The 23,971-nt window shown below is 35.2% G+C and overlaps 1 protein-coding gene across 24 annotated transcripts in view; it reads left to right on the plus strand.

Moving 5' to 3' along the window:
* Positions 1 to 23,971, plus strand: part of grid1a (glutamate receptor, ionotropic, delta 1a) — a 492,444-nt gene that overhangs the window by 429,797 nt on the left and 38,676 nt on the right. For all 24 annotated transcript variants that reach the window (XM_073928587.1, XM_073928578.1, XM_073928576.1 and 21 more), the window contains 2 exons: positions 9,483 to 9,644; positions 9,806 to 9,925. In XM_073928587.1, the coding sequence (XP_073784688.1) occupies positions 9,483 to 9,644; positions 9,806 to 9,925 (282 nt within the window). The remainder of the gene's footprint in view (positions 1 to 9,482; positions 9,645 to 9,805; positions 9,926 to 23,971) is intronic.

Consider the following 23,971-nt stretch of genomic DNA (forward strand, 5'->3'; position numbering starts at 1 on the left):
TTGTCTCTGAGAGAGAGAAGGGTATATTGTTTTACTTGAATACGTTGACCCAGACATTAACCCAACAGCCATCTGTCAAAAAGACGCTATCAACAAGAGTGCAAAAAGAGCCAGATATATATCGGAGATGCATTTTAGAGTTGGAGACAGTTTAAAAACACATTGTCGGATGAGTTCATTCTTGCTTGTGTGATCAATCTGGCAACCCGTGTCAGTGTGTATTTTGAATTTGGAGTTCAGCGCCAGTTCAACACCTAGCTGTTAATATTACACAAAGAAAATGGAGCATACTTTTTTATTGTTACCCACTGAACATTTGACTTGGAAACGCCATCAAAGCATGTTAGAATCAACGTAATGCTGTAGCAAAAATGTCACCACGAGCATGTATTTTTCAGTGACCTGACTTGTTTCTGTCAAAGTAGAACAGAAGTTCTGTCCTAGCAAGAATATCCTCATAGATTAATTTTTTATAATGAGCTGCTACATGCGGCATGATTTACGAGACATCTCAAGTCTTTGTGGCCTTTTGCGAAAGGTTATATTGTATGCATAGCGCATTAAGATACTTGGCAGCTGCTTTCTTGCAGCTATGGAGTTCAGTGCCCCATGTTAGTGAGATTTACTCCAATAGCTCAAGTCTAAATTCATCTGTAATTGTCTTTTCATTACAGCTTTGCAGTTGCAGTTTAGGGGTATCTGTGGCTCTGCATAATAACCACAGTAACTGTCATGTTTATTTTCTTTGTTGTAATTGCTTAATTTCTCTAGAATCTTAATTCAAAACAAGGTTATGCACGACTGGTCCAGATGAGCCGCCTGGGCCCTAATGTTTTTTCCCGTTAACAAATATAATCTTGTTAAGTCACAGACGGTACTCTGTAATTGTGAAAAACATTCTACCTCTGTTACACAATATTAAAACACCGTATCTGTTTCTGGCTCAAAAAAAAAAAAAAAAAAAACCTGTTTGGGTCTCAGAATCCATTTTCCCTCTTTTAGAGCAGATGGTAAATCCATGTGTCTTTCTCTGGGGCTCTCTGTCTCAATAATTCATGAAGAAAGAGGGTCACGTGCAAACTAATGCCAAAGCAACGCCACAAAAGGACAAATGAGTGCTTTACGGAAATGAGCAGGGAGATACGTAGATGTTAGGAGCCGCAGGGATACTTCTCACCCTCTGTTGGTGCTACCGATACAGTGCAGGTTGAAGAGAGCAAGAGATTGAGTCTGTGCTGTGGCAGATTGGCTGTTTTAATTAACTCGAGAGGTTGCGGCATTGTGAATCGGAGCCCTCGGGCCACAGGTCTCCACACGCCATACTGACAGTTCACGCAACGCTGAATAAAAGCTCTGTGGGCGGTGCACTTTTATCTATCTAATTGATGTCCTAATTTTGTTGTTTTGTTTATTCATTCAAATTGAAAAGTGGTGTTATCAGAATTGCTCCATACTCTAAATGTTTACAACTAAATGGGAACTTACACATTGATTGGTTGTGTATTCAGTCAAGTATTGTGTCCTTTGTTTTGTTATGCATGGATGTCTGTTTGTAAGCAGTGTATAAGCAGTGAAGAAGAGTTGAAAAAAGGTTCGACATGAACGTTTTTTTTTAAATACTGGTGATTTCTGCTAGGTTTAGGACATTTTATCAACTTTGTCAATATTGTGAGGAGTACATTTAGAGTTGGCAACAAAATTGAATCTGGTTACATTTTTAAGTACATTGTACTAGTGGACATAATGTGGTTGCATACACATGATTTTATACAAGCTTCTTCAAAATAGTTTCCCCCACCAATATTTGTCATTTCTGTAACTTCTTATATATCCAATACAGTTAAGGCCTACCGTAAACTGTGTTTTGTTTTAAAGTAGTGCATTACAATACTGAGTTACTCTCCAAAAAAAGTAAGTAGTTACATTACTTGGTTAAGTTTTAAGTTACTGTTGCATTACTTTTTCTGACCTGGCTGAAGCTTGATCTGTTTCATAACTTGCAGGATTGTTTTCTTCTTCTTCTTCTTCTTCTTCTTCTTCTTCTTCTACTACTACTACTTCTTCTTCTTCCTCTTCTTCTTCATCATCTTCTTCTTCTTCTTGTTCTTCTTCTTTCACTTCTTCTTCTTCCACTTCTTCTTTTTTCTTTCTACTTCTTCTTCTTCTTCTTCGTCTTTTAAATAAAGGAGCTCTGCAATTAACAATGCACCATATAGCTACACCTTTGTTTAACTTAAAAAACATAAAAATTAAATACAGATTAATGAAAGTGTAAAGCAATGTGTTTGCTACTATTTCTACTTTTTTTTTGTCTTACTAGTGAAGTACAATCACTGTCCATTGACCCTTACAGAATAATGAGAATACTGCCATCGCAGAAATGTAAGTCTCTGCATTCTTGTCAGATTCAACATGTTTGCGTTCATTTAAATTTAGCTATTTATTTTTTATAAGCTAGTTAATTAAACTTTTCCCAGTGTTGGGCTGTGGCTGAAAGGGCATCCGCATCATAAAACATATGCTGTATAAATTGGCAGTTCACTCTGCTGTGGCAACCTCTGATTAATAAACAGACAAAGCCGAAAATAAAATGAATGAATAAATAATTAATTAAACTTAAATTTACCTAAATTAGTTTTTTTAAAGTAACTCAAATATTATTAATTCATTTTTTAACGTAATACATTACATTACTTGTACCTGAGAAAAGTAATGTTATTCTGTTACTCGGGTTACTTGTAACACTGACCATAAATATTTCAAACAAGAAGAAAAAAGGGGACAAAATGAAGTGAGTTTAGTCAATGCTTTTAAATATGGTATGTCTGTATTTAGTTAGTTAGGTAGTAAGATATTTTTGCTTACTACATATAAAATGCCATGTTATTTAAAATATTAGGACATTAAATAGTTTATGATCTATAATGCAATGTAAAAGTTTGGGGATCAGTTTTAAAAAAAATTCTCAACAATGGCACATTGAAATAATTAAAATGAATTTTATAATGATTTGTTTTTATGTAATAGTTAAAAATACAAAACAGTGATCTCCCTGCGTTCGCATTGGTTTCCTAATTTTTACAGGTTTTACAGGTGAATTGGATAGGCTAAATTGTCCATAGTCTATGAGTGTGAATGAGTGTGTATGGATGGGTTTCCCAGAAATGGGAACGCTGCGTAAAAGATGTGCTGGATAAGTTGGCAGTTTATTCCGCTGTTGCGAAGTTGAAAAGAAAATGAATGAATAATGAATGAATAATGTTATATAATATAATATAATATAATATAATATAATATAATATAATATAATATAATATAATATAATATAATATAATATAATATAATATAATATAATACAATAAATATAATAAATATAATATAATATAATATAAAGAAAAAAATCTGCTAGGTGAATAATTTAAAATGTAATTCCATGAGAAAATGGTCAGATTTCAATCTTCTATATATACTTTTGTGTTCCTGCACCAACCGAGCAAATGGCATTCAGATGAATATGAATGTGAACTCATTAGCTTGTTTTAATAGACATCTGTGGTAGTGAACTAAATTGAATGTCAGCTTTCAGTGCTTTAAACAAGCACCTCCTGACCAATTACTGTTCTCAGTGAGGAGGCAGATATTAAAACAGCTTTTTCAAAGTCTTAATAGTTATCAGACTTGTCTAATTTACAGCAGTAAGAGGTCACAGATTTTTTTATGTTTGCTAACTATTGACTTCAGAGAGCCTCTTCTGTACATTAGTAGTAAGCTGTTAAAGCAGATAGCATGTTTTGTCTCACTTGCGGGCAGAAAAGGCGTTGACTCATGATTCCGCAGTCTCTCACAGGGCTTCCGATGCCTTGAAACCATGTCAGGATGTGTTTGACTAATCGGACAGCTGGCAGGCCATGCTTAAGTCACTTCAACACTTCTTAGGGAGCCTCAGCAGTCAAAACCATGTGACCTTATGCCACAGGCGCATTAGCATTTTCTGCATTCATCCCAACATGAGCAAACTGTCGTGCCTCAACTGTAAAGCCAGACGACCATGAACGCAGTGTGAGTGAGAATGGATTTCTAGCTTCAGCAGAGCAAATAAGAAACATTCTCCATTTCTTTATACCACACATGGCACTTAAGATTTCAGTAAACCATTGGTGGCAAGTTGACCATGTAGTAAACTGAAACGAAACACAGTCACAGCTGTACGCCTGCAGCTATATGTGTGAATACAGTTCTGCTTGGCTAAATTAAGTGCTAAAAGTGCATTTGAGATGCAATCACTGTGATTTTAGCTCACTGGCATACAACTTCATTGCTTCTGTTATAAAACCTTTTTTCATGTTACATATCATTGCGGATATACACAGTAGCTTAGCTTCTGACTATGTAAATAAAAGCACTTAGAGAACTAAACAACCATTTACTGTAAGACTATACATAAATTTCTCAACATGAACATAGTGTACTGCATGATTGTATTGCTAGTTTAAAAAAAAAACTTTTAATACTGTCACAGTTGGTGTAGGGAAAGGAGCGAGGACACAAATGCAGTAAATAATGGGTCTTTATTAAATATAAAAATGAAAACAAAAACCACCCTGAGGGGGAAAACATAACTAAAAAGACAAACTAGACTGGACTAGGTTGGCTGGAAAGACTGGAAAGGAACAGAACATGACTCTTGGGAAGAACGACAACGGCACAGGACAGCAAACATGAGGAGACTATAAAGGAGAAACAATTCATTAACAAACAGGTGAACAGGGTTAACTAAAAATGGGTTAATACAAAGGGTGGGACTAGGCTATAGACAGAAGAGCACATGACACAAAGACAACACAAGCAATGTGCTCACAAGAAAACAGGACTAGAACACACAGTAAATGACATAACCCATTAATCGAAACCAACTAGACTGAGGCATTGAGAATAAAACAGCACGCCACTGACAAAACAAACACAAATACCAGGAGGAGAGCACAACCTTAATGTTTTTTGAACAACAGTTAATTTAAGAAATTGTTTTGTGTGTTAACAGATTTTCTTGATGTAACATGATTTACATCAGCAACTTAAAAAAATGTTAGTTCTGGGTAAAAGATTTTAACAAAATAATTTGCTTGAGTAAATGCATGTAAGTTTAGTTAACAAGTGCAATTTTACATTTCAATCACATGTCGATACAAAAGCCAAAGTTCTTTACTGCACCTTTTCATTTAGCCAGATATTCCTTAAAGCAGTGGTCCACTAAGATGTCATATTTTAAACTTTAGGTGATGTGGAATGTTGTAACAGAGTTAGCTTAGCAAAGCCTACAGCGAACAAAATTTGGGTACTACAAAAAAATACATCTGGGTTAATGAGATCACAAACACTTCAGGTTATGCACATTCACCACACAGTGAAAGGGCATGTTCAGAGGTGCTGCATGTTATAGGAGAGGAAGCTAAATTGCCATCCAAACGCTGCTATTTCCACAGAGCTTCTTCTGTTTCTATATTTAGGCTTCCAGGGGACATGACACAAAGAGAGAAGTGCTTACAATTCAATTTTAATTATGTTACAGAGAATAATAAAACAGATATAGCTATAGCATTTGACAAAGGACAGCTTCCAGAATTTCTCCCAGTTCAGTGCTGAATTCAGCTAAAAACCATACTATCCAACCATAATAGCAGAAGCTGTGGATTATGAGCCACAACCTGTAAGTATGTTTATTTGTTAAAAAATGATCTATTACATGCATAGTGCCTAGCGTTAATGTTATGTTGTAGCAAGGTTCTAAACAAGTATGTAAACAACGTGAAATGGTGTTTGGCACCGCCAACAATTTAGACTTTAAACCCCTGTAAACGGCCACAATCTTCACCAGCGCTGCAGTGGCTCTCTATAAGGCTGCTTTTCATGTTTTCTGCATCTAAAATAACGAACTTGCAAAAGATTTGTGAATGTTTCATATTACTTACACATGCTTATTCAGAATATATGTGAAAGACACTTGTCAGATGTTATTTTAGAGAGCAGGTGTAAGGTTCAGCGGTGTCCTTTTCATTTTCTGTCTGATTCAAGCTCAAACTAATAGGGCTAACAGCTACTCCAACTGGCAGTGTTTACACAGCAGAGGCGAAGTGCATGCTTTTAGGGCCGCACGTGACCTTTTCCTGGTGATGTGGAGCTGATCTGCGAATCACAGCACATTATGTGAGCTGACCAATCAGAGCCTCTTAAGGGCTAGCTTTGGAGGAACTAGGAAATATGACACTCGTTTTCATGTTAGCTGAGTAGCTGTGTATAATCAAAGTGAGATATATGAAAAAATAACATGATTTCTTTTTTACAAATGAAGCATGAGCATACATTGCTTTGAATCCTTGTTACACACTCAGGTCTTAAAAATACACTTCAGACCGCTCCTTTAAAAAAATAGGGTGTATAATTCTTAGCAGCTTTGTATGAGCAAATCCATAGAAATATGTCAACCAATGAAATGCTTTAGAAGTGTACTGATTGGCTTAAATCTTCACCATTGGAAAAAAAAAAAGTATGCAAAACATGTGCAATCTAGTTTACTTTTCTGTATAATCCTTTAAAATTGACACTTACTACTGAATGAAATCGAATTTAGTTGTTTAGATGCAACATAAGTAAACTACAGGTAAAGGACAAACTACATCTGACAAAATCAAGTGCAAATCCTCTCCCTCAAATGCAGAAAGACTGGGATGCATTATACCGGCCAGTTGTAAAGCCTAGCAGGGATGCAAACTGAATGAAAGGACAAAGAGCAGATGAATTCATCACAGCTTGTCTTCCTTCCTTGAGATGGGTGAAGTGTTTGAAATGAAAAAAAGGTTTGTTTTATCACTCTTGGTGACTCTTAGCTCTCTCTCGCAGCTCACGGCTGTAGCAGAAGTGAAGCTCTCTCATCTCTCTTGTAGACAGCTATTTAAAAAAAAGTGGATAAAGACGTAATCTTCATTGTAAAATGCTGTTTTTTATTCCTCCCAGCATCCTTCACTTACACTCTTTCCTCTCTCAGTCATGCCGTCATTCCCCCTCTCTTTGCATTGATCTTCTCATAAGTATGTTGTTTTGTCAGGATCACATGTCTGAGGGGACATTGAGTTTGGCCGTTCGGGCCCCGAGACTGGAGTCTCCTTGACGATAACAGTGCTGTCGTTCAGGGTGTCTTTTCTCTCTCCAGGTGTCTCTCAGCACGACAGCTGCTCTCTGCAGGAGCAGAGCCATGCAAAAATCTCCTGCAGCGCTCTTTCTTTTTCCCTTGCTCTCGCTCTCAAAGAGAGACAGCAGACACATTCACATACTCGATCTGTCTTTCACCAAGTTAGAGAACAATTTTAGTTTGTGGATTGTCGTTGAGCTCTATTCAGCTACATTTAAAAAAAATAAATAAAAATTAGGGCTTCCTACACACTGAGGAAACTGACAGCGATTCACACATAGCAATGCACAAGATATGAAAAAGCTGGGACAATTAATGCTTGTACTTTTAGTTCCATTGTGGAGTTTCACTTTTGTCAACACTCCATTGAAATCTCCGGATTTGCATTGTTCTTAAACTCCTAAACACATCTAGAGGCATTGACATGCACAATAAAATACTGGTTACTCTTATTAGAAAATAAGAGAACTCTTAAGGCTGGGACACATTTTTCTTGGATCATCAGGGAAATCAGGGAATAATAGTTTTACCGTCGGCTGAAGAGAGTGCTCTGATTAGTTATTCGGCAATGAATCAGAGCATGAGTGTGACCTAGTGAAGGGAAGTAGCAAGTAAACAGTTCAGTACAGAAGAAGCACAAAGACACTATGACATCATGTGCTCTGATGGGTTTGATTTTCCCATGCATATCTACAACACAGATGGAAAGTGTCTGTTACTTTGACACCAAAAAGAGAAACATAGCATAAGGGCCTGCAATAACAGACATGTGGTGTACTTTAATCTTTAGCGTGTAAGAATGGGTTTTAAACTACAGCAGTTCAAACTAGTTATGCTGAATGACTAAAAAGTTATGAGTATGATGGAGAAAAACTGTACATTTTTTGTCAAACCATCCTTCTGCAATTTTATACTAAAAACGTAAATAAGGGCAGCATTGATAGCTAAAAATGTGGGAGAGCGTTGCTATTATGTGATTTTATTGTATTGTAATATGGAGCAATTAAGTGTTGATGTTTAATCAAGAGTAAAGACTACTTGAAAATCAAATTATTTAATGATAATAATTTGATATGGCTACAACTGAATTAGTTACAAAATAACTGTATAAAATTATTAATTATGAAATAATAAAAAACATATATTAATTGTACCCAGCTTAAATGTAAAATAAAGTTACCTGAGAGGGGGAGACAGAGGTAAGGAGAGAGAAACAATGACCAAAGAGTAGGCCTCAAAGGCTTCATTTGAAATGCATGGTTCAAGTGACTCAATTACAATTTTTTTCTACCATGTGGTACAGATCAGATATGGCCCATATATGTGTAAGCAGGAAAAAATCACACAGATTCCGATTTACTCAAATTAGATTCAGGCCTTGTTCATATGTGAAAATGTATCCGATCCGATATGAATCAAATCTCTGTCCTCATGTCAGCAGTGTAAGCAGGTAGATCGGATTTTCACCTGTCAATGAGAGTCATGTATAATTAAAAACCTAATGTAAGCCGGTCATCAAAAAAAAACGATTACAGTCACAAAATCGGAATTGACCATCAAGATATGCAGTGCAAATGCAGACAGTGAAGTCAGTGAAGATAGACTCCAGAGCAGGAAATAAGCAGAGCAGGAAAAGAGACAAAGCAAAGTTTACCACCCACTTAGTATCTTTCTTGACCATGTAACCAAAGCCCAAATACTGAGACATACAAACTGACCAATCAACATGTGACAAAAACCACACACATATTAACCAACCCCTGATCTTATCAGTATCAGTTCACTTAAAAACTGAAATGCAGCCATACGTACCTCCGGCTACATAATTCGCAGTCTCCAGAAATGTCCACGGGACTACGTTTTTAGAATGAGCCTGTGTTGGAATTTTCTTAGAGAAAAAGACAACAAATGCATATGATATTTTGCATTGCTACAAACAGATTTTAATAATTTAATAAAATTTTAATAAAAGGATCCGTTTTGACTGAAACACTGAAAATTAAGAGGTGGTTTAGTATAATTGTGTCTGCCATAATCTTTTTGCATTGGTATTCAATTGAAGCAAAAGAAGCAGATTTAGGTTAGCCTTGCCCTGTAAAGTTGTTCTACCTTTTCAAAAATTAAAGCACCCTAAAATTGTTGTTGTTTTGTTCCTTAATGACCAAAAATGCATATGTTTTCTGATTTTTGTTGTTGAATACTGCCACATGTTTGTATACCTGTAATTCCTATTACATCTGACTACATTTAAAGCATACAAAGTAATTACAACATTTATTGGTGTATTTGTGTCCAGGTATCTAGTCTATACCTTTACGATAGCGTGCTGATGTTGGCCAATGCCTTCTACCGGAAGTTAGAAGACAGGAAGTGGCACAGCATGGCCAGTCTGAACTGCATGAGGAAGTCAACAAAGCCCTGGAATGGAGGCTGGTCCATGCTGGACACCATCCAAAAGGTCTAAAGTCACTTTACAATTCATCTCACTTAGATCTAATTTGATCAGGTTCAGTTCTCTTCAGTTCAGCCCAGTAAAGTTCAATAGTGTTCAATAAAAGCGGCCTGCTTTGAATGATGTATTTTTTTCTGAGCGGACACCTTATTTGTTATTCTCTTCAGGGGCGGATTTCTGGGCTCACTGGTTTAATGGACTTCAGAAGCAATGGAGCAAACTCGCATGTCCAGTTTGAAATCCTGGGTACTAGTTACAGCGAGACATTTGGAAAAGATGTAAAGCGGGTGAGTGGAAATCCTTCAATGTTTCCCAATACTTGCATTCGGTTTACTCTATTTTAAAGCCACACTTTTCAAGGAACACTGCTTGCATTGAGTTTTCTCATCTTGGTTGTCATCTGCAAAAAGTGGCTTTGCATGTGATCTATATAGGTGCATTTGAGAATCAGAGTGTCACAACAACCAACAAACATGCTATATGCTAGAGTAGATAGATATTGTGCTTATTCTTAACCACACACCTGGAGACTTGATACTACAGACAGCTGGATAGACATGCACTGGATTTTGCACCTTTAGACAGAAATTTATGCTGTGATATGTTTTTGTTATTGACTTATTTATGAGCTTCTTATTTTACCCTTGTCTTTCTCTACACTCCGTCCAGAAATGCACACAAACTTCTGATACTCTTTTGCATAGTCATTTCAGCTGAATTTTCATCACTTATTTGGTCCTTAAAATGCTATTATATTATATATTTCTTTATTCAATGTAAGTATTTGCTCCAAGTTCCATGGCAACAAAGTGATCTAATGTACTTGAACAATCTATCCATTAGCATTCCTATTCAGCTCAACAGTGGTTGCTCAGCTAGCACATAGATAGCTCGTGGGTGGCCAGTTTGGGCTCAGTTCTTGGATTGTTTTTTTCAACCTATTGCATGGTCTTTATATAAGAATCAGTGATGTATTTAACTACAAATGTTTTGTACTTACTTTACTTTAAATTAAAACATTTAAATGGGACTGTATTAAATTATTAGTATATTCTATTATATCGTTAAACATGTTTACATCCACACCCAGACACTTTCAAGAGTTGGTTTATTGAAATAAGCCTTTTTATTGGTTTTCATGCAAGTCAATTCTCTAATAATGCAATATAAATGCATTCACAAAATGTATTTTAAAAATATGATTATTTTATGTGGTGACTTCAAAATCTACAGTAAATATACTTATATTCTGACTATAGTGTTACATTAGTTATGAAAGTTGTGATGTTAAATGAATGATTAAAATCTCTAGAGTCCTCTGGGGAATCTTTCACAGACCTATTATTCTCTTATGTTGTCCTACATATGCGTGATCTGAAAAAAATTATTTATAATTTCTTGGGTCAAGAAAGAGAATGTGATTTCCAAAAATAATACAGCTGGATCTTCTTTGAAGATGCTTTATTGTCACAAATAACCTGTGCACCACAGTAAGCTTGTCGTAGGTATTTATATGGTAGGTTAAATCAGAGAAATGGGTGGAAATGTATGCTGATTAGGCTATTTATGGCTTTATGCTGATAAGTAAAATGTTAAAATGCATTACTTGACCACATTTGTTGTTGGCTTAAGCCCCGGTCAGACCACACGATTTTTATCAACTTTGTTGGTTACCACACTGGAGTCACTTTGTCTGATTATGTAATTTTTTTTTTCTTGATAAAACCTTGACTTGTCTTGGGTAACAAATGTGCCAGACTACATGTTTTTTTCTTCACGATCAGTCTTCCCATGAAATCTATGATGAGCGTTATTTTCCAAAGCAGTCACAAATATTGCTAATGTTGCTATAACAATGTACCTTATCTCAATTTAGATTTTTTTAACCTTATTTCAATCTCAATAAACACCGATGCTTGCAGACAGCTAATACTACATTATTTAAGGGCATTCTTTATGATATGGATGGGATCAAACATCATTCCTTTTTAATACACTGTAAAAAATAAAAAACTTAAAATTTTAAAGCAACCAGCTGCAAAGAAATTTTTATTTCATTAAGCTTCAGTGGTCAAAGTTGTGCCAATTCTTTTTTTTTAAGTTGACTGAAAAGGCTGTTTTAAGTCAAGCATACTTTTTGAAATAATTTGGCTAACAAAGTTATGTCATTAAGAAAAGTTACAAGTACACCCAAGTACACTTACAAAAACAGTAGTTTGCTGAGAGTCTGGATGTATGGCAATACATCTATGTAAAAAGCCATTTTCTAGAGAAAAAAAATGTTGTGCAAGACAGACAGATGGACAGAGAGAAAGACTGAATAGTGGGTCCTGCTGTGTTTTGAAAAGAGTCATATGGAACATGGCTAATATACTTAATATATTAATATAATATACTCAATGCACACACAACTTCATTAGGTCTCACAAAACACACAGTCAACACACACACAGACACACACACACACACACACACACACACACACACATTCAAACGTATACCCCGTGAGACCGGATGCATCTATGGCTTCTATTTGTGCTTGTCTCACATCTTTGTCTCTGATCCACAAGCACTCATCCACACATGCTCGCAGGGCAGTGGAAGTGCTTTGTGATGTGACTGTGGTCATTAGCAGGGCTGGCTGGTCGATCCCACGCCACGTCTCCGTCTTTGCCTGAGTATTAGTGGGTGTGTGAGTCGAGCACTGTTAGTCCCTTTGGCAAGAAGCATAGAGAGCTAATGGAGTTACACACACACAGCAGCCCTACTGTCCATTACACTGACAGCCTATAAATACAAACACACACACACAAATGCATTCCTCTAATCTATTTTTTAAAATGATCTACCCTTCAAGGCTTTGAAACCTGTATAGAGTCAGAGTAATTTTTTTTTTTCTTTCTTTCTTTCTTTCTTTCTTTCTTTCTTTCTTTCTTTCTTTCTTTCTTTCTTTCTTTCTTTCTTTCTTTCTTTCTTTCTTTCTTTCTTTCTTTCTTTCTTTCTTTCTTTTTGAACAATTTCCGATTACATCCACATTTTGTGTTTAAAGTTTATTATAATTTAGAAAACTACATTTCTCCGAGGTAACCCAACATATCATGAAGAGTTTAGATGCCAAAGCCACTAAACACCATTTCTGCCAAAACTGAGATAATGACATTAAGTGAATGCTTTATGCACATAAAACATGTTCAACAAATAGATTTGCTTCAAATCATCTAAAACGTAGCGTCAGCTTGTTTAGAAATAACAGTTTGTACACAAAAGCCGCTAAACGCCCCTTGCCTTTGACAGCAAAAGCCACTATATCCTGAGAACCAATCAGAAGTTGCGAATCGAATCATATGTTTTCAATGTATCAGCGCACTGATATGCCGACTTTTATGAAGAGAGTGTTTTATTCCGCTTTCGATTTAGATTTTAAAAGACGAAGATTGATGAACTGGATGAGCCTGTCCGACTGTCAGTGGATGGCAAATGAAAACGCCCCTAACCTTAAAACTGTGCATTATAAAAAAAAGAAAACACAATGTACAGTCGGAAGTGTAGCAAGCAGTCATAGCATTTGTTCGGTCAGGGGTGCTACTTTGAATGAGTTCGATTTACTATATATTAAACGGCAACTTCATTTAACAAAAGACAGAGTTAAGATGCCTTTTTTTATCCCACATTCAATTCAATTCAATTCAGCTTAATTTGTATAGAGCTTTTACAATGTAGATTGTGTCAAAGCAGCTTCACATAAATGGTCATAGTAACTGGATCAGGGTAGTTCAGTTTTTAGTGTTTAAGTTCAGTTCAGTTTAGCTCAGTTCAGTGTGGTTTACATGGATGCTATGATAGAAACAAGACATAAAAAAGAGACCAAGATTTTGAGTATGGTGAGAATGAATGAATGACAGCTTCAAAAATTGTCTGAGGGACATCCCCTTTTTGTAGGCCCACCTAGTGATTTATCTGCTTATGTAAGCTACTTTTTAAAAGATAATGTAATGCATAAAACTATACATTTACATTAGCCTACTTCATATTACCTATATGTCTGATAAGCTTTATATAGTAATGGACAATGCACAGATATTGATGTTTCACAATGTTTTAAACTAATATTTGAATCTACCAAGCCTACAGTATTTTACAATGTTTACATTGCTCTACCTGCATTAAATCTTAATCCTTAATATCAGAAATGACAGCAGATTGTTAAGATTTAGTTAATGTCATTTTTAATGATATTGATTGATGCATTTACTTGACAAATTTCATTCATTTATTTTCCTTCTGCTTTTTCTTTGGTTTACCACAGCAGAATGAACTGACACTTACTTGACAGGTGTATTTTTAATTTTGGTTTGTGTAATGTGTTTTATGTTTGGAAAAATAATTTCCAATTGCATATTTAGCAATTTTTTTTTATTAAATACACTGTCTTGTCCCGATAGGTGGATTTAGAGGTTTTTGCAAAAAAAGCAGAGGTGGATTTAGCTGGTTTTGACGCAAAAGAAAATCTATCTTGTTAAAAACCAAAGAATTGTTTAAATGACATTTATGAAAAAGAAAAGTTATTTTATTTACTAGATTATAACCTTTTCATTACATATAAAATGAAACTTCTGAGCCTAATTATAGGAGCCTGATAGAAAATGCTCATTTACAAGAAAAGAGGTCTGATGGATTTAGAGGGTTTTGCATCTGAACTCTTTACATAGTTAATTGGTTTATTAAATTAATTTATTAAACAATTTGTTAATGAACCAATAATATAAGTTGTTAGAAGTTATAAAAACTAATGGCAAACATTTTATAATAAATACACACTATGAATCATCTGTTAAGCCTTAGCAAATAGTGAATTCATTATTTGTTAAGCATTACCGTTACATTAATAAATGTTAGTAAGCAGTTGCTGTTACAAACGCTCTATTCTTGACTTTATAAGCACATGTTTAATGTGGGTAATAATTGTACTTTCGTAATTTGTGATTTTACTAAATTTAGTATTGTATTATTTACAAACTGTATTTAGTAGTCAATGGTTTTTAAGACCATTCAGAATGTTCACATATCTAATTATTCATTTTAGTTTATTTTTAATTTTATTTATTTTAGTTAAGGTTGCAAAGATTCATTTTTCATTTGATACAGTTTCATTTGTGTATCTTCAAATTATAGAAATGTCGTTTATGTTCTTTTTTCATGTTTATGTTTATATATCCAATATTTAGAATAATACTGAGCCCTTAATTGTCATTTAAAAGGGATTTATTAAGCATAAATAGTACTTACTTTAAATTAAGTCACAAAACTGGATGACGTTAAGTTAATAAATGCTTTAATAACATACAAATTAGCTATTAGTATATGCCTGAAAAATAAGAAATATAAATCTTATTTGAAGAGTTTGTTAATCATTTACTAACTCATTCTGTATGATCTTAAAACCACCAACTTACCTTAAATAACAAGTTTGTAAATATTGCAATGCTAATTTAGCAATGAAACATGAATCATTAACAAAGTATAAAAAAGCACATTACATGTGCTTTAAAGTCAAAAATAGAGCAATTGTAGCTGTAGTTATAAACTGCTTACTAACGTTTATTTGAGTAGAATTAATGCTTAACAAACGAGTTCCTTATTTGCTAATACTTAATAAACGATTCATAGTGTGTAGTTATTAAAAAAGGTAAACACTGTACATGTTGTACATTATCTACACAGAGTTTCAGGATAGATAGATAGATAGATAGATAGATAGATAGATAGATAGATAGATAGATAGATAGATAGATAGATAGATAGATGGATGGATGGATGGATGGATGGATGGATGGATGGATGGATGGATGGATGGATGGATGGATGGATGGATGGATGGATGGATGGATGGATGGATGGATGGATGGATGGATGGATGGATGGATGGATGGATGGAAGGACGGACGGACGGACAGACGGACGGACGGACTGATCTTAGTTAGTTAGTTAGTTAGTTAGTTAGTTAGTTAGTTAGTTAGTTAGTTAGTTAGTTAGTTAGTTAGTTAGTTAGTTAGTTAGTTAGTTAGTTATGACATTTCTGAATTCTTAGCAGACACACAGAAAAAAAACACTCCTCTAAATGACTAAACTGAGCTGTGCAGAAATACCCAGAAGTTGTCCTGACAACCCAACCCATGCTCTAAACTGAGAAAATGTGTCTGGTATATTGGATGTTTGGATTGAGGAGCTTATTTTTCAGCCAGACATCAAGAGGAATCTACCTCCATAATGAAGACGGAGATGTTATTTTCTCTCTCTTTTTCGTTCTCACCAATTCCATCTGTGTCATTCCCTGTGTCTCCCTCACTCACTTTCTTTTAATCTTCTTTTTTCATTAAATTGTCTCTTCTCATGCTGTGTAATCCAGACTGGGAATCCGAACATCATTACAAGATGGATCTCTTTCCAGTTCTGCTCAGAGCCGTTTAGCCCAACACTTCCACCACACACAGGGAGCAGGTGCTGAGGAGAGAAACCTCTGAATGGATGATGAACTAGACATGCCTCTCAGCTCATTATTGATTAAATAATAGTAATAGGAAGTCCATTGCTAGTGTTATGATGTGGATTAATTCACTCCAGATGCATTATTCAGGCTATGTCTACAATAATCCAGATGTTTGGTTTAAATACACACTCACAAGTGCATAGTCATTTTCTTACTGTAAACTTTAAAATCTGGTATATTATTATCTGGCACATATTAAACCTATTAGATTTCACTGTATTACAGTTTGTTGGTTGCAATTTGAGATAAATATTTCTTTGTGCGATTGCTGTACATTCTGCCTAAAATAACAGAAAATTAAAACATGAAAATAATTTCATTTTAATCCTAGGACACGCTAAGCTGACATTTAAAAAAAAAAAAAAATAGTGCCAACGAAAACCGACTGTATTGTAAAGCATTTGCAGACTGTAAAAAAGCTGCATGTGAACACACCAAACTACTGAAACAACAATGCTCATCCTGCACTATGTGAAACATACATACATTCATTTTCTTGTCAGCTTAGTCCCTTTATTAATCTGGGGGCACCACAATGGAATGAACCGCCAACTTATGCAGCAGTTTTACAAAGCGGATGCTCTTCCAGCTGCAACCCATCACTGGGAAAGCATTATTTCACATGATCAAATTTTAAAGGGATTTTAAAGTTGCTAAATTTTGGGTAAGCTTAGATTGTTTTAGAATAATTTTTTTAAATTATATCCAGATTGATATAAACATATCCATAGATTTTTGTGACTTTGTAAATAAGTGATCTTTAATTAAGTTCATCCAAAAATAAAAATAAAAATGTCACTATTAAATACTCACTATTTACTCATCCTCAAGTGGTTCCAGTCTTGTATGACTTTCTGTATACTGTTGAAAACAAAAGAAGATAAACACATACCATGGAAGTCAATGGTTACTGGTTTCCAGCCTTTGTCAAAATAACGTCTTTAGCTGATAACCGTAAGTAATGTACAAACTAAACATAATGTAATGCATTATAATTATAACAAATGGTTCATAATTTAATCATTTTAATAATTAATAATATAATAACATCTTGAGCTCATTCTTTCATTTTCTTTTTGGCTTAGTCCATTTATTAATCTGGGGTTGCCACAGCGGAATGAACCGCCAACTTACCCAGCGCATGTTTTACGCAGCGGATGCCCTTCCAGCTGCAACCCATCTCTGAGAAATCTTGAGCTCATATTGTAATAATTTATTATTTCATGTAATAATATTTTCACATAATGTAGTAGTATATAATATTCAGTTTTGGGTGATCTGTATGTCTTTAATAAACAATAAAGTGAATGAATGGACAAAATAAAATAAACCAGAAATAAACTAGGCAGACACAGTCATTTTGTCTTGCACATGCTGCTAAAAAAATAAGGCCAAAGTGAACAGCAGTGCATGATCTGATGGCCGATGTTGTAATTTCATTGCTGTGACATGAAGCTAAGAATGGGCATCCAGAGGGGCACATGTATTGTGTTTGAATGTGGCCAAGCCAACTGTGGGTGACCTATGCACAATTGTATGAAGAGTTCCCATGGCAATGGCTTGACCGAGGGTTGCAGGTGAATCTGGGAGAGAGGAAAAAAAAAAAAGGCGTAATGAGTCTCTGTCCACCTCTGTGAGCATGTGGTGAAAAGGAGCATAAAGCTGACCTTATGGGTCTCAGATGATACACACGCCTTAGTTTGAGAAAAAGCAGGGCACAACCTGAAATGTATTTTTGTTTTTTATATGCATATGCACAGCATCGTCATTATTTTTTCTCTCTATTCATGCCTGCTCATTTTCCGTTCCACTGTTTTTGTTCCCTCTTTTTTTATTGTTCAGACTGTTTTTTATTCAGTGTATGAAGTGCGACTCTGAAGTATCAAATTCAAAAGATCTGCAAATGTTCTTAGGATGCCAGAAATAACATTCATGTAATGCTGATCCATTCTCAGGCTTTCATTGAGTTATACAAGATAAATAGGTTTATTTGTTTCAAACTGAGGTTCAAACATCTTTTTTTCAGATCCAGCCTTCATGTCCTTCCTAATGAAATCCATTTGATGCATAATACTTTCTGAATTCTCAGTGGTGCGGAAGAAGACAAGAAGACTGCTCACACTTTATCACAAGCTGCTTTTCCACATGCTGCATTATAGGATCTGATTTTGTTTTAAGGATTGAAGCATTGCAGCTATATGTATAAATGAATGAATTTATTTATTTATCAGGGACAATGCACAAAAATTACATTAACCTCAAAGAGGAAAGATGCATTGTGCCAGGTTGTAGCAAGATTGCTAACAATTATATTCAATTAATTAAAGTCAGTTTAAATATTCAAACATATTCGCTTTTAAACGAAAACACTGACAACTCAAAAACATCTCACTCAGTGTGTACAAATTTTATTTGACAAAAACCACCTCCTAGTCAGGCGTGAAAACAACTTATAATTTGTACATGTGATTATTTCTGTTGGAAGAGAATTCGATAGATTCCTGTCACACATTATTGTTCAAAGGAGTATCATCTACTGTAATTAAAATCTAATTTGTATAATCAACATTTTTTTATTGTTGTTGTTTTTTTTTTTTTTTTTTTGTTTATTAATGGGCAAAGTCAACAGAAAATAGTAGACAGGTTATTTTTTTAATTACATTTAAATCAAATAAAAAAATGTCACCCAACAGATGGGTTTTGTCAATTCTTTTACTCTGGGTTGGGTTAATAGAACCCAGCCTTAATTTTATTTTTAAGTTTATTTATAAACTAATTTCGAGAGGATCATGTGTTTATGATTGCTTCCAACTGGTCCCGCATTATTCAATTTATGATTCACCAATCAGATGATTCCTAAACCACTATAAATACCCTAAGTTCCATATAACAGCCATCTTAATTTTGAAGAATCCCCCCTTCCACCCCTACTCCTCCTTTTCTAGATGGGTGGAACGGTGGCCCAGAAATAAGCATTGTTGCCTCACAGCTAGAACGTCACTGGTTCTAGTCCTTACCAACTAACCATTTACTCACTTACCACTTCTCCCCATGCTCAAGTGGGTTTCCCCCAGGTTCCACAGTTTCCTCCCACTTTCCAAAATCATGCAACTTAAGTTAATTAACTAATCCAAATCAGCACCATAGACATGCTCCTAGTAAGTAGTTATCTCTTATGAGCAATCAGTTATGTTCATTAGCTACTAAAGCAGGGGAGTTCTCAACACCGACCTTTCTCCTTGCAAATGGGAGGGAGCCCTGGGCTTAAGGCTCTTATGAGCTTAGGGCTCTCTCCCGGGACAGCATGCCAAACAAGCTTTAAAATCAGTCATCAGCTAACTGTGAACTCTTGAAAAACATGATTATTTAAAAAAATGCATAGTTGTAACACAATCATCAGTTTTTAAAAAATATACATAATTTAAAGTGCACTTTTTAGCATTTAAATGCTTCCTCTTGGACATATTCTAAAGCATGACTTGGAATTCCATTTCTATGCTGATGATACCCAAATTTTTTATCAGTACCAAAACTATTACAGGTATCTCAGAAACAATAACTAACTAGTTGCAAGAAATTAAAGCATGGTGTGATGACAATATCCTCAAAATTTGACTGCACCAAGTCAGAAGTTATTTTCATTGATACCCCTTTAGCCAATATAGGCTCATTCTAAAAACATAGCCTTAAAAAAATTTCTGCAGATACAAATTATGTGCCCAGAAGTATGTATGGCTACGTTTCGTCTTTAAAATGTATGCTATGGGCCGGTATGACGCAGTTTCTTATTGAACTATTGATTGATTATCATAACACCCTTTATTGTGGCTTACCTGCAAATTTCTTTAAGCTCTTGGAATGCATAAAGAACTAAAACAGCTTCACGTATCCTTACTCATACTCCGTCTCATCAGCATACCACAGAACCATGCACACATTGATTTAAAAACTTATCAAGCTATACAAAGCACTGTTTCTTTATATACTGTATGTGATTTAATCACCCCTTAGACACAATTTCTTCGTTCTGCAGATTCATTACTTCTCCAACAACCTCCATGCAGATATATTTGTACTTTAGCAGCCCCAAGGTTATGAAATGCACATTCATTGACTGTTAGATCCCAACTTTAAGTAGTATTAAGAAACAGTTTGAAACGTACTTTTTATGATGGTGTTTTCCTCTTAGTTGTGTGTGCAATTGTACTTTTATTATATGATGTGTCTTTGTCAAGTTTTTTTTTTTCTCTTCTGTATTGCACTTTTTATGTAGCATTTATTTATTTTTGGTTTAAAAATTGTGTTATAATTCTTAGTTAATGTTTTATTGATAAGGAGAATTGTACCTTTAAATATAGTGAAACCATATTTTGATTGTGTGATGATGCAGAGATGAGGTGAATTTAACATGAGAATGAAAGTCTCATTTGATTTGATTAATGGCAATGAGTTTATCTCATAATGAGGCCAAAACAGCTTTTATTCTCTCTTACCTATCACAAATGTCAGCTTCATCTGTGCACCTTAAAGCCTCCCTCTCAGACACTCTGCATGACTCAGTGTCTCATACTGTTCCCTACTGTACGCTATCGTTTGAGTGTAATCCCCACTCTATGCTTCTTTGTTCTTCTGCCTCTTTCCCCTATGTGCTCTCTAGAAGAGACGTCAGCTCTCCAAGTCACAAAAATAAAAGCTGTAAACTTGTGGCACACAGATCTTTAGTCTTGACAAAATGTTTATACTGTATGCCTTCTAAAGCGGGATTCTGCTTTGGTTGTTGCACTAAATATCACAAGCAGACGATGAAGAGAACGAGAGGCTGGAAACTGCACAAACCAGTTCAGTGTCTGGCGGTACAAAGCGGCCGAGACACCACTCAAAAACAAGACAGAAGACAGTTAGAGATGTATTATGTAAATGCTGGAATAAAAAGGCTACTAAATTCCTGATTATAGCCTTTTGTCCGTAAAATTAACTTTTAGTCTCACTCCTGCATTTAGAGGTTGTCTGTTCATGGAATTCCTGTCAAAGTAAATACTGAGTAGTGACAGTACACGTCTTAATCATATTTTAGTCTTTTATAACTTATTGTTTAGTATGTGTATAAGTGTTTCACAAATATATTCACTCATCGACCACTTTATTAGGTACACTGTACTAATATCAGGATTGACCCCCCTTTTGTCTTAATCCTTTGTGACATAGAATCAACAAGGGGCTGGAAATCCTCAGGAGTCACTTGAGGATTTAGTGACTGTGGAGGCCATTTGAGTATAATGAACTCATGTCATGTACAAGAGACCAGTCTGAAATTATTTGCGCTTTATAACATGGCGTGTTATCCTGCTGGAAGTAGGATGGATACACTGTGGTCATAAAGGGATGAACATGGTCAGCAACTTATGGGCCCAAAATGTGCCAAGAAAAGATCCCCCACACCATTACCCCATCAGCAGCATCCTGAAGCAATGATGAATGGATCCATGCTTTCTTGCTTTTGATGCCAAACTCTGACCCTACCATCCGAATGTCAAAGCAGAAATCGAGACTCATCAGACCAGGCAAAGTTTTTCCAGTCTTCTATTGTCCAATTTTGGTGAGCCTGTGAAAATTGTATTTCTTATGCTGCTGTAACCCATCCGCCTCAAGGTTGGACGTGTTGTGCATTCAGAGATGCACTTCTGCATATACCTAGGTTTTAACAAGTGGTTATTTGACCATCAGCTCAAACCAGTCTGGCCATTCTCCTCTGACCTCTGGCATCAACAAGGCATTTGCCCCCACAGAACTGCGACTCACTGAACATTTGTACCATTGTACAGCTCGGTTTCCTTTCTCTGAAACCATTTGAGAGTTTCCTTTTTGGATCATTATCTTGCTGAAATGTCCACCCTGGTTTATATATATACAACTTAGATGCCAGAGTTTGATTAATTTTAAATCTTAAGTACCCTATATAAGTTTTAGTGCATAAGTGTTAGTTTTATGTTTAGTTTCTGTGAACAATAATAACAACCCTGGAGAGCCATGTCATATATTGTAAGTTTTAAAACACAGGCAGAGTGAAAAATAGAAAGTTTATTTTGAGTTCAGTTGTCCCTTTAAGAAACACATGACACTGAATTTTATCAATTTTGATTCTACTAACACACACACACGCATATGCACACAGGCTTGCAGATGATGGAAACCTCTTTAGTGCTGTGGGACAGATTTGACTTTCAAGTGTTCGCTGACAGAACATCTCCAGTGGACAAGCCGCACTGCTCTCTCATCTCTGTCAACACCCACCCACATGATTAACAATTTAACAGCATAGCTAAAAGAGAAGATTTTGGGAAATGAAGAAGAAAAACCCCTGCAAGCTTCACCTGGGAAAACTAACTGATGTGTTTATGACAGACCAGTTCTCAACTTACAGCTTGGTGAAGGCAGATACAGCTACATTTCTGATTTAATTTCTGTTCAAAGTAAAAAGGCAACACAAATGATTAATTCATGCGATTCACAAATCAATCAAACATAGCATAATAAAATACATTTGCTTAAAAAAAAAACACAAAATAACTGTGATGATCCCAAGTAAAGCCAAATTGGCAGAGAAGAGGCCAGAGGGACCAGATGCCTCATTGTACGATATTGATTTTACAGAACAGTTCAATAAAGTTATTATTAAGAAGCTTTCATTTTAGAAACAATGTCACCAGTTACTTTGATTAGTTTTGAGAAAGATCCAGACGATACAACAAAATATGGTACAGTGATTTCAGATCTTAATCAATCCATGTTCAAATGTGTCAACTGATTCAACTATCTTAGGGTCCTATCATACATCCGGCGCTAAAAGGCTTAAGACGTTTTTGGCATAATTTGTTGCAAGTCTCAGACCAGCGCAACCCTAATTTTCATGTTTTGCTCCACGTTGTTTAAATAGCTATTTCATTTGTGCCACTTTGTTTACTCATAGGTGTTCCGGTTTAAAAAGAAGATGGGTTGAGGCGCATTGTTGGCACGTTGCTATTTTGAAGAACTTAAATAGACTGTAAAACTGTAAAACTGACTGAAGTAGATGTACAGAAATACGCAAATATATTTACATATGAAAAAATGTAAAGGATTAAAATGTTACAAAAATTATTTTTTTCGAAATAAATATAAAAACCACTGCCTTTTCCATTTCGAGGGGGATTTTTCAGTTTATTCACGACAAATTGCATTTGTATAATGTTATTATTATAAGCAGTATTGTTTATTATATGATTTTTATATATTAAAAAAAACAAGTTTAGATTTGTCCATCTGTTGGGTTTTGGAAATGTATGCACCACCATATGGGGCATAAGAATACGTGTGTTTGGAAATAACTATAAATGGTTTTTTGACCATACTTCATTATTATTTTTCATTTATTTGTTTGCTGGAAACTAGAACTGAATTTAGAAATAGTTTTGAAATAAATGTTTGTGCTTAACAAACAAAAGGAGTAAAGTAAAGAGTAAAAGTAAAGTAAAGAGAAAGTAAATTGGAGAAGGCTTGTTCTCTATCCTTGAGCTGCAGAGGGTCTGTTTAACTGTTTTCTCATTAGTAAAGCATTCAGCTTTTTCCACTTACAAAGTCCGCCATGTAAATAGCAGATGCTCCATGGCGTGAACTAACTAACTCTTAAAGAGAATGGGAGATGAGAGATGAGATTGGTTTAATGCATGTTATGCTCAAAACACACCCATAACTCATTAAGAGAATGCGCACAACCCTGTTAGACCATGCGCTATGGCATATTTTTATA

This window comes from Danio rerio, chromosome 17 (assembly GCF_049306965.1).
Source record: "Danio rerio strain Tuebingen ecotype United States chromosome 17, GRCz12tu, whole genome shotgun sequence".
Taxonomy (NCBI): Eukaryota; Metazoa; Chordata; class Actinopteri; order Cypriniformes; family Danionidae; genus Danio; species Danio rerio.